The sequence below is a fragment of the Peromyscus eremicus genome, chromosome 6 (genome assembly GCF_949786415.1).
Source record: "Peromyscus eremicus chromosome 6, PerEre_H2_v1, whole genome shotgun sequence".
In the NCBI taxonomy this organism is placed as follows: Eukaryota; Metazoa; Chordata; class Mammalia; order Rodentia; family Cricetidae; genus Peromyscus; species Peromyscus eremicus.
Window position 1 is genome coordinate 12,953,932 of NC_081421.1, and position 12,300 is coordinate 12,966,231.

Below are 12,300 nucleotides of genomic sequence, written 5' to 3' on the forward strand. Positions count from 1 at the left end.
ATAGAAAGCCCTGGGGTTGAATAGAAAAATACAGCATGAATACCCTGAAGCCAGAGAGGCTGTCTTGATAGTGAGGCGTGGAGGAGACTTCCTCGCTACAATCTATTCATTTTCATAAGAAGAAAACATCACCATAATTAAAAACAGTTGCCTTATAAAGTGTGTACGGAGTCTCTTCCCCTACAAATACTCAAGAGTTGCAGGCGGAGAGGGACCTCAGAGGTTAGGTGCATTTGCTGCTCTTGCAGAGGGCTAGAGTTCACTTCCAAGCACCCACACAACAGCTCAAACCGCTGGAAACCCTAGTTCCAGGGATCCAACGCCCTCTTCTGGCCTCTACAGGCACTGCACTCACGTGCACAAGCCCACACAGAGACACACAGGTACACAGAGTCAAAATATAAATAAAAATACATCTTGTAAAATAACGCTCCGTAGTCTAAGTCACAAGTGTGGTAAGAAGGCAGGATTCAGGAGCACCACAGACATCCTTCAAAAAGCACAGAGCCCACCGGGAGGAGAGACCCTCTTATCCGGAAACCTCAGCAAGCAGGCCAGCACCCGGCTCCCCGCACGTGCTCCCGGGGCGGAGGACCAGCAATCCCCTGCATCCTTACGTGTCGCTGCTGGCTGAGGAGCAGGAGCCCAAGCCGCTGGCCCCGGCGTCGGAGTCGTCTTCCCCCTCTTCCTCCTCCAGTAAGGACAGGTCTCCGGGGAGCTCGGCCGAGCGCCCACGCGAGTCTCGCCACGCGGGGTCCGACATCATCACGTTTGCGAGAGCTCAGGGTGGAGACACTCAGATCCCAGAGCGAGCCAGCCGTGCCGCCATTTTGCCAGGCCGGGCCACGTGACCCCGATGTTCATCTGCGATTGGCTGAAACGTCGGTTGCCCGGGAGACAGAGAAGCTTCCCAGCAAAGACGCGGAGCATTGAAGAGAGCAAGTAAGTGCTCTTTCCACAGACTGCAAACAGCTGCTCCGTGTTTCCCCTAAGCAGCGAATGAGGCAGACATTCTTTTCCCCCTTTTCTTTTCTTTTTCTTCCCAGGATGAGTATCTTACAGTTTGTTCTTTGTCCTGTTTTCTTTTCTCTAATTTTTTTAAAATTGTGATCCAAAAGGATGGGTTCGATTTAGCAAGGTTTTTTTTTGTTGTTGTTGTTTTGACAGAACCTTAGAGGTAAAGAGCCTTTGCATTCATGCACCCCTCAGTGCTAATGCAAATATCTCAATTCTTTCTTTCCTTCTTTCTTTCTTTTTTTTTTTTTAATATTTTTTTATCCGTGGTTTGTGAATACTTAAATCAAGTATTTTTAAGGTACATAATAGCAATCACTGAGTCATTCATTGCCAACTCAGTTACATTCGTTCTCAATTCATATACCATGCTAAGTATCTGCATACAATGAAGTAAATAGCTCTCTCTAGTTAGATAAGAAACTGAGACGTAGTGAGGTAAGAATGGTAGCTAGCAACAAAGTCAACCAAGAAATGAACTTTGGTCGTTACAGTACACTACACTTTCTCCTGAGGAGCCACTGCTCCATTTATCTGTGGTTTCATTTTCCAACATCAGCCAAGGTGAGAAAGTATTATATGATAGGTTCTAGAAGTGTTCTAGATTGCACGTCACTCTGGGCAGTGGTGAAATCTTACACAGTCTTGTTCCACTCACTTGGTAGTAAACCTTCTCTTTGTTCACGGTAGGCACATTGTATATGCAACTCACCCATTAGTCCCTTCTAGTAGCTGACTGGTTAGAAGACAAGCCGTCAGTCAAGGTGTCAGTATCTCAGTGATTGTATTCAGTTAGGATAACCAACACTAACTAGATCACAATGCCTAAATCATTTACCTAATATCACTCTGCATCTAGAAAAAAAATACTGGCTTTCTCCTCCTAATATCGTACCACAATCAATGAAGAAGATGCCTGTGACCTCAAAATGTATGGAGACTTCTCCCCACAAGCAAGCAAGCATTGGACACCAGCAGTGTCCATCTACTCCAGTAATTTTGACACTGCCTGGAGATGCTCAGACCTTACATATTGAGGGATTATTCTCCAAGATTGCCACCCAGGCTATGCCCTTTAAGATGGCAGTCACAAGCTCCAGCTTGTTTTTACTTATCTATTCCCTACAACATGAGGGTCTCATAACTCCTTGAATTTGACTAATCTACTTGAGTGGCTCATAGATTCAGGGGAAATCTTATAGTTGCCGTTTTATTGTATGTCATTACAAAAATATACATAAAAAGATACACAGGGTGAGGTATGGGAGAAGGGGTGCAGAATTTCAGTTACTTCCTTCAGTGTTCACTCTCCAAGAGATCCTCCATATGCTGATACATCTGTGGGTTCTCTGAGCCTCCGACCCCCTCCCTTTTTTTTCGGTTCTTATGGAAATGTAATCACATAGGCCACCTTGCTAACAGGCTGCACGGGAAGACTCAGTAATGCCTGGATGTATCTGTTCTTTTGCATTTCTTTCTCCTAGGACTCCTCTGGAATGACAAGTGTCTTATGACCTACTGTCAGACAGGGGTAGGTCATTGTAATAAAGAGACTATAATAGTTATATTTCTGATAAAAGCATATATACTTTTCCACCATTAAAGTCTCAAACAATAAAATTTACCCAAGATTTTACTCTAAAATAAAAAGTACTGTAGGCACCTGGTTGATAAGTTAGCCCTTTGTTTGTTTGTTTGTTTGTTTGTTTGTTTGAGAGAGGGTCTCACTGTGCAGCCAAGGCTGGTATGGAACACACTATGTAGACCAGGCTGGCCTTACATTTAGAGAGACTGGCCAGCCTCTGCCTCCAAGGTTCTGGGAGTGGAGATGTAGATCACTATGCCTGGCTGCATTTCTTCATTTTTAAAGTAACCTATTAGAAGTTTTTTTTAAAAGTAAAAGACATTTTAAAATACTTTATTTTTATGCTATGTATGTGGGTGTTTTGTCTGAATGTGTATCTGTGTACTATATGCATGCCTGGTGTGCTCAGAGGCCAGAAAAGGGCCACAGACCCCCTGGAACTTGAGTTCTAGACAGTTGTGAGCTGCTATGTAGGTGCTGAGAATCTAACCCAGATTCTCTAGAAGAGCAGTAAGTGCTCCCAACCACCATCTCCCCAGCCCTATAAAAGACATTTTCACTAGCAAAATATCCAGTCTTCTCCCCCCAAGTAATAGTCTATAATTTCTATGAGCATCTATTAATCTTACATTGTGCTCATAAATCTCCACTGTTACTTCACTAGACAATAGAGTCTACGTTCTGTATAGTCTTTAAAATGCTTTTCACAGAGCTGGGGATGCAGCTCACTTGACAGAGTGCTTATATAGCATGCAGGAAGTCCTGAGTTCAATCCCCAGCATTATGAAAACCAGCTATGGTGGTGCATATCTGTAATCCCATCACTGGGGAGAGAGAGGCAGGAGGAGCAGACGTTCAAGGTCATTGTTGACTACATAGAGAGGTTGAGACCAGTTTGGGATTCATGAAATCCTGTCTCAAAAATATTTTTCCCAAAATGAAATAACTGAGTATCAACTAGGAGTTAGGTCCTTAATTCCTATTACATATTAACCAAACTAAGGAAGTGTGTTCAACATGTCTGATCAAAAGGAAATCACTCACAGCTTACTAAATGTACAGGTTTTGAGACCTTATCCCACATCAATGGGATCAGAATCAGTAGAGGAGAAGCCTAGAAATCTTTGTTGTTGTTTAAAGATTTATTTTTCCCTTATGTATATGGATGTGTTGCTTGCATGTATGTATGTATGTGCACCATGTGTATGCCTGGTACCTGAGTGTGTTGGATCCCCTATAATTGAAGTTACAGGAGGTTGTAAGCCACTACTTGGGTGCTGGGAGTCAAACTGGCTCCACTGCAAGAACAAGTATTCTAAACCGTGAGCCGTCTCTCCAGCTCCCAAATCTCTGTTTTAAATGAGGGCCCCAAATGGTTCTGAAGTCTTGGGAAATGATGCCCTAAGCTTTGCCCCAGACCAATGCTTCTTTGGGACAGGATGGTTGGTACTCTTGAATACTCTGCCACCACTCCCACTTGGTGAATTTGAGCCTGGCTGACCAGCTCTGAATCTCTCTACAAAACCACATCTGTACAACCCCCAGCACATCAGTCTCTTCAAGCTTCATTTTCCTATTCTCTAAATTCACAGTGGTACCCACTGCACAAGACTGTTTGGAGTACAGTGAGTTGATGCGTGTAAAATACCTAGTGCAAGCAGTGTCAGTAGACCGAGCCTCTCTGTAGGCTTATGAAGTTCCCTTGATGCTTCTACGTAATGCATTTGTTCAAATACAGTACAACTTTTCTCTTTAAGACACAATATCTCTCTTTTAAAAGCCACCCAGACATGTCTACCTGAGTAAGAAGTCCTTTTTCCTATCTTCCCTCAATCAAATATCCTATGTGCATTTGATATCCATCATGTCCTGGAGACATGATGAGGTGACCAGTTATTTCTTCTTTAAACTTGTCTCCTTTCACAAACTTGAATCACAGCCAAAAAAAAAAAAAAAGAAAGAAAGAAAGAAAGAAAGAAAAAGAAAAGAAAAAAGATCCCTATAAGAGTATATTGTCTAATAAAGATTCCTTGTACTAGATACTCCATATGTCAACTTCCTGGGCTAATTAAGTTCCATCTGTTAGTTTAATAGGAGAGAGAGAAAGAGAGAAAGATAGAGAATTTGTGTGTAACTACCTTACTTGATTTTTCATACAGACCCACATACAATACAACAACAACTATTTTTATTCTTAATTTAATTTGGGTGGGTGTGGTATTAGCAAATTGTATCTCCAACTTTATTAATTTTTAATATCTTAATTGTGTTGGGAAAGGATGGAGAAAGAAAAAGAAAATAACATCAGGGTCTTCTGAAAATACTCTGTTAGTCCAAGGACTTAATAATTGGAAATCACAAGAAAATCTTAAAGATTTAGACTGGGGTATATTCTTATTTTTTATTTTTGACTGTATAAAAATTGAAGCCCAAAAATGTTTAGTTTCATATGTAGGAGACACAAGGTCAAAATTTCCATAGATTACCATCTCAATTAGGCAAACAATACAATTCAGACATAAAATACCCCAGATAAGAACATAATTAAATATTTACTATCGTTAGCAGGCTCAAGGGCTCTCTATTTGGTAGCAAGAGTAGCTAGCAATGAGAGATAAATGAAAACAGGGCCATGGGAGATGATGTTCATTTAAACCCCGGGGCAAAAATTGATGTAATGCAGCTTTGTCAGGAACTAATCAATAGTGCCCTAAGTGTGAACACAGGAATAACACTTTATAAAATGAGCAATAATAGTTTTTAAAAATTATTTTAAAGTAATCATTTTTTAAAATGATGGTAGACCAATAATACCATTTAAAATACCATGACTTTCTAATGTGGAGTTTTCCAAAATATTCCAAAATAGAATCACAATATATAAAAGACACTGCAATGCTAAATTTATGTAATGAAGTTACAGTCTGAAATCTCAATTTTCTCATATGAAAATGGAATCCTTTGTTCATATGTACAGGAGTTAATCGTTACGAGATCATTTAAATGAGAACAGAACGTAGAGGAGGCTCCAGAAGCAGACCCAGACTGGGGCAGGTCAGGGGTAATGTGCTTCTTTAACAGGCTTAAAACTGTGGCTTCCGCCGGGCGGTGGTGGCGCACGCCTTTAATCCCAGCACTCGGGAGGCAGAGGCAGGCGGATCTCTGTGAGTTCGAGGCCAGCCTGGGCTACCAAGTGAGTCCCAGGAAAGGCACAAAGCTACACAGAGAAACACTGTCTCGAAAAACCAAAAAAAAAAAAAAAACAAACCTGTGGCTTCCATTCCCACTTTGGCAGAAACCAAACAACAGGATTCAATTCTTTCCCAGTCAGTCACCCAATAACTGCAGCAGACACACCACGCAAGCCCCAAGCCCAGTTCATCCGTCCTTCCTTATCTTCATCCTCTAGCTCTACTTACAAACTGTGACTCATTTGCTGCCAGAGACCAGTATTTGCCAACCAGAAGCAAAGAGGCCCCTGAAGCAGGAATGCCCAGCTGGGGGAGTTGCTGATGGTCTATAACCTCCTGGTGAAGAGACAAGGAGGAAAGAAGAGCAGACACGAGTCGGGAGGGAGAAAACAACTGCCTATGTGAGTGCTGAAAGCATTGCTGGTGCCCTTTAAAAACCTGCGGTGTTGTGAGCCGTGCAGGCGCCCACAGTGGCAGTCACGTGCTGGATAATGCAGAAGCGGCCATGCTCTCCTTTGAGTCTAGAACTAAGAACAAATTGAAGGTGGGCAAAGTCAGTTTTCTTACGTGTAGACAGCATTAATAATTTACCCACCACATGGTGTGGTTAAAATTCAAATGTGATAACCCTTAAATCTAATGCCTTACTGTTGAAAAAATAACGCAGTATATATTGTACATTGTATTTTCCTAAGCTTTTGCTTTTATTATTATTTATTTTAGTTTTTACTTTCAAGTTTAAAAAGGTATCCTATACTATCTTGGTAACAGGACTCTAATCAACAGGGCATACATTTACCTCAGCAAGGCCTAGATACTTGATACATTTTGAATACACACATTTTCGCTGTTGGTAAAAGTATGAACTTCAGAACATCCAGTATTTTCACATGTCTGATGGCTTAGGTGTCCACAAACCACTGTTCTAGCCCAGTGTCATCATTAGCCACCAGATCTCTGACAAACTGACCCTGCTGAACGTCTGGGAGTCTCTAAGAATAGCCTTTCACCTGTGTTTTGTTTTAGAGCCCAGACAACAGTTACTAACACCACCCCTTATGCTTGATAGGACTTTATGTTCACAGAGCACTGCCACATGGACAGAAGTTCACAGTGTCACCCTATGAGGTGGGTCTCTCCAAGTTACAGAAGAACGAGCTACCGTTCCCACCAAGTTACAGGACTCTGCAACAGAAATGCCACTCTGAGAGGACTGAATTCACTAGCCATGTGCATAAGTTGTTTAAAAGTATTTGTAAAATTTAATTTAAAAGTATTTGGAAAATACGAATGAGCCGGGCGGCGGTGGCGCATGCCTTTAATCTCAGCACTCGGGAGGCAGAGCCAGATGGAGTTTGAGGCCAGCCTGGGCTACAGAGCGAGTTCCAGGACAGGCACCAAAACAATGCAGAGAAACCCTGTCTCAAAAAAACCAAAAAGAAAGAAAGAAAGAAAATACTTGTGAGTACTACAGAGTATTTCAAATAATCAAATGTCTCCAAAACATTAACTTGATTAAGTAAAAAAAACTGAGAAATGAAATATGGGAGCCTTTCTTTAGGCTCAGATAATCTGACTTTCATCTCCAAAGCAGACTAGCTGAATTCTTCGCTCACCGGTGAGCGACTGTCACTTGAGTACTGGCATGTTTGGTTCTAGTATCCTTCTCAGCAGTTAAGCAATTCAGGGCTGTAGGTTTTGAAAACCGTATTTGCAATGGAAAATACACAAGTAATTAACAAACCAACAACCGGAAGACCTAGCTTTTAAATTTAAACATGAAAATAAAATGAAATAGCCTAGTATTTTCTTCAGTATGAATTTCCTGTGGCCCTGGTCTCTTTAAAGCATTTGTCAAAATTTTGTGGATGACTTACAAGGTATTTATTTCTTTTTATTCTCTGACAGTTCCATCTGCATATAGTGAATTTTAGGCTCTTTCACACTCTATTACCCTGTCTCACCTGCTCCCTGCTCAAACCCTTCTTCTCTGACTCTCAGCCTCCTGCTTGCAAGTCTTTGAGTGTGTGTGCAACCCACTGCATTTAGATAGGGTTGCCTATACAAGCAACAGGTGCTTCTAGAAGGAAAACATAAAAATATTGCCAAAACAACTTTAAAACACAGATTATGCACCGGTCTGGTTCATGCGAATGACAATAAATGGATGAATATGATTTAAAGGGTGTTTCTATTATATCCATGCAAAGCTTTATATATGCAAGCAAAAAGTATTTGAAAAGTATGAATGTGTGTGAAAATATATCCTCATCAAGTGAGAGAGAAACTTTGTTATGTCACAAATTTTTAAACAGATGTTTTGAAAACACAAAATGACAATAAAACACAAAATAATAGAACGCCAAAATAATAGAATGCAATGCAAAGATGAAAAGATTTTCATATTCTGTTAGAAAGAAATCGCTGTTAGCCATAGTACTGACAAACTGAGTTCAGATTCCTCCGGCTGCCTTTGCAGATGGTAGCAGTTATTATGTAATTCAGATGAAGTGGCTTTTCATTCTAATGCTGAGCAGGTGTATTCCGGAAATACTCATTCTGAAATGATCACCTCAGGCTGAGGACTAGAGTTTAAACCTTTTCTTTTGCCCTGCTTCATTCAGGAAGGCTTGTGTTTTGAATTTGAGGCTCTGTAGTGTTAATCAGTTTGGATTTTTTTCTTTCTACTTGACATTTCAAACAAGAAAAATAAGAAATTCTGTTGCAATGGAGTCTTGGGTGTTTAAAACAAATTTCCTCCCAGCTAGGCCAAAATCATGCTGTGAGTAACTTTACAGTGAACACTCCTGAGTTGTAACTTTATCAAATGCAAGCGGGAATCGTCCTTGGGAATTTAGCTCCTCCTTTGACAATATTTCATTTTACATGGCAACAGCTGTCTAGCAGGGTGGAGAGTGGGATGCAGAAAACTTCAAGTTTCAGAAGACAGCTCTCGAGTCGAAGAAATCCAGTTTTAAAACCCCTTGCAGCCGGGCGGTGGTGGCGCAAGCCTTTAATCCCAGCACTAGGAAGGCAGATCTCTGTGAGTTCGAGGCCAGCCTGGTCTACAGGGCGAGCTCTAGGGCAGGCACCAAAGCTACACAGAAATCCTGTCTCGGAAAAAAAAAAAAAAAAGAAAAAGAAAAGAAAAGAAAAAAGAAAAAAAAAACTTGCATAACGCTGCCCCCTCCCTCACACTTTCTACAGCTCATATGGTTTTGTATAAAGACTTAAAAGGGTCACTTGAAACGTTTACAGATGAGAGAACTCACGTAAACCTCCCTGGCAGATATTTACTAAGCTGGCTTACTCGTCCTCACCACAGAGGTATTCAAGAGAAACCCTTCATTTATTTCTAAGCGATTCCCCCTCCCATCATATCTCAATAAGGCCAGGCCTTTCGAGTTAGCAACGTTAACTGCCATGCATTCAAGTTTGTTCTCGGCGTGGATTCCTTTTTCACCAATAAACTCATCGCCTTCAGCGTGGGTTTTAATCTTTGTTCGTCTGTTTCGCATCAAAAATCGGGTTGGATAAGCTGATGGAAAGTTGGGGTTCTCTTCCTTAGGAGAACTCCTATAGTGTGCAGTTCCGCAGCGTGAAGGGTGGGGTGGGGTGAAATTAGATTTGTTAAAACAGAAATTCTTTCTAATTTCACTCACAAAGTCCAGGCAAAGCTCTCGGCTTCCCCCAAACCTCCTGCAGAAAGTGCAGAGCGCCTTGAGAGGCAGCTTTGCTTCACGTGGTCCTTCCCCTTCTTTATAAAGTGGAGCCTCACGGAACGGATTGGCGCGGGGCTGGAGTCTCAGCGACCCTAGGCACCTAGCACCGACTCCGGGAGGGGAGCTCTGCACCTAACCGAACCCTGCCTCTGTGCCCAGCCCGGCCGCATCCCGGGAGCCCGCACTGACCTGTGTAGCAAGACGCGCTGCACCGAGTCCAGGTCCTCCAGGTTGCGGGGCGCGGGCTTGGGGATGCTGGTCCTACCCCCCTGAAACATGCCCGTGGGAAGCCGCCGCGAGGATGAGCCTCGGGGCGGCAGCGGGTGTCAGCGGTTCCCCAGCTCCACTGCGATCGAGGATGAAGGACACGAATGCCCAGGTGGCACCGGGGGTCCGTGTGCTCCGGGGAAGCCGGCGGGAGCGATCGCTAGGTCTCTGCAGGTGGGCGCTCTGGTGGCGCCGCCCAGAGCCCCAGGACCGGGGTGCCCCGTAGCCCTTCGGGACCCCGCGACCGCTCCAGGCACCGCGCTCCAAGGGCGCTCTCTTGTTGCGGTGCACGCTCCGATCCTCACCCTGGGTTAGCCGACCTCAGGCGGCCCCAGCCTAGAACACCAGTGTCCAGGCGCCGCCCCAGGGCAAGACGCTGCCACCTGAGGCCACCAACGAGCTAGGCGAGGAGGAGGCGCTTGCGGGACAGATGAGCAGGCCCCTTGGCTGTGCTGCAGACTGAGAAAGTGAGCTGGGAAGAGGAGCCAGATGCCCCTGTGGGTGGGACTTTAAACCCTTTAACCATATGCAAGCTGGGCTGCTGGCGCTCTTCTTTCTTCCCTGCACTAGGGAGGCTGAGGCAGGAGGATAGTTACCAGTCGGAGTCCAGCCTGCTCTATGTAAGGAGTGCCAGGCCAGTTAAGACTACATAACAAGGCCCTGTCCCGAAACAAACATGCAAAAATCAAAAAAGAAACCACATATGTGAGTGAGTACAGTGTGAAGGGCGGTTGCAGGCCTGACTGACGTGAGTCTTTTGTTCAGTCCTTGGGAGATAGCGTTGAGATGCACTGGACCTCAGTTGACCCTGGGTTCCAAAGCAACATGTACACTTGCACCCCATGGTCCAGAAAGAGAGAGAGAAGAGGAAGAAGAATGGAAGCTTAGCTCAATGTTCTCAAAGTCTCTTGCTAGCCATGGAATTGGGGTCTTCATATAATACAATCAACAATAAGCTAATTCACATCACCCTAAGTATAGTGGAGTTCTTAACCCCTGGTACCCAAATGGGTCCTAATTTGGAAATAGTCTTTGACATGTAACAAAGATGAGATTCTACTGAATTAGAGTGTTCCTTAATCTGTCAGGGGGCCTTTATAAGAAGAGAGAAAAGGGGCTGGGGGTGGCTCATCAGAGTACTTGTTCTTGTAGAGGACCTGGATTTGGTTCCCAGCATCCACACGCTGATTAACAACCATTTGTAACTCCGGTTCTAGGGGATCCAATAGCCTCTTCTGACCTCTGCTGGCACTAGAAACACACTAGGTACCCAGACATGCATGAGGCAAAACACCTGTGCATAGATACACATGCAGGCAAATCACATATATACATAAAATATAAATCAATATAAAAAATAAAAGAACAGGAAAAAGAAACACACACACACACACTGAGAGAGAAGAGAGAGAGAGAGAGAGAGAGAGAGAGAGAGAGAGAGAGAGAGAGAGAGAGAGAGAGACAGAGAGACAGAGAGACAGAGAGACAGAGAGACAGAGACTGTTGGACAGCAGATCTGGAGTGATGAATCTGTACATGTATTCATCAGCTTTCCATCGCTACCATGAAATACCGTGAAAACAGATGGCCCCATCTGATTAGCAGGTATGCACACTGCCTTTCGGGATGCCTGATGAGAGTAGCAGCAGACACTTGGAAAGCAAATTCCTCACCTCATTGCCAGGAAGTAGAGGAGGAAGAGGAAGAGACCAAAGTCCCACAATCCCTTGAAAGGGCTCACTCCTTATGACTTAGAGTCCCACGTGTTCAAGGTTCCTCAATAACACCACCCTGGGGGCCAAGTCTGAAGCACATGAGCCTCTGGGTCAGTCAGTGACCTCATTGAAGCAGCGAGCAGTACCCAAGATTGCTGGCAGCCCCAAAAGCTAGGCGTGGAGCCAAGCATCCTCTAGAACCCCCGAGGGGTCATGGTCCTTCTAACAGCTTCATCTGAGGCTTCTAGTCTCCAGAACGATGGGAAGATACATCTCTGATGTTTTAAGCACCTTGTGTGCCGCTATTTGGTGTAAGTCCAGGGGAGCTAGAACAGTTTAGCTTCTTCCATGTGTGAAATGGGAGACAAGATCATCTGCTGGATATGACAGGGGGCCAAGGTAGAGGCCTGAGAAAAGCACAGGAAAGGTGAACTGCTTGGGCCAGAGGAAGAGGGTGACCGGAATGACAAACGTAAAGAGCTTTCCAGGCCTTTTGAGAGTTGTGAGAAGCAGGATTGCTAAACACCCTCCCAGAGATGTCCTATCGTGATCCACAGAGCCCGAAAACATGATGACTTAGCACGCTGGTGCTACACTAGTTCTCATGGTGCAGTAGGTGATGAGATGTGGAGACTATTCTATGAGAAAGACCTAGTTGCATGAATCCTGAAAAGCAGAGAGTTTTGTCAGAGAGAGCTGAGGGGCCGGGAGAGATATCTACATAGGTAAAATGCTTGCCTTGCCGGCAAGAGGACTAAGTTTGATGCTCAGAAACACGTCAAACAGCTAGGTACCCCTGCTTATAA

The 12,300-nt window shown here is 44.0% G+C and overlaps 1 protein-coding gene and 1 long non-coding RNA gene across 4 annotated transcripts in view; one reads left to right on the forward strand and one right to left on the reverse strand.

Moving 5' to 3' along the window:
* Positions 1-10,139, reverse strand: part of Intu (inturned planar cell polarity protein) — a 73,342-nt gene extending 63,203 nt beyond the window's left edge. Inside the window, exon 1 of one of the 2 annotated variants that reach the window (XM_059265182.1) lies at positions 9,702-10,139. In XM_059265182.1, the coding sequence (XP_059121165.1) occupies positions 9,702-9,790 (89 nt within the window). In that variant the 5' untranslated portion in view covers positions 9,791-10,139. Of the gene's footprint in view, positions 1-617; positions 1,140-9,701 lie in introns of those variants that run through there. The other variant, XM_059265181.1, reaches the window with a different exon arrangement.
* Positions 798-12,300, forward strand: part of LOC131912903 (uncharacterized) — a 28,894-nt gene continuing 17,391 nt past the window's right edge. The window contains exons 1-2 of one of the 2 annotated variants that reach the window (XR_009379738.1): positions 798-942; positions 6,043-6,191. This is a non-coding gene — a long non-coding RNA (uncharacterized LOC131912903). The remainder of the gene's footprint in view (positions 943-6,042; positions 6,192-12,300) is intronic. The other variant, XR_009379739.1, reaches the window with a different exon arrangement.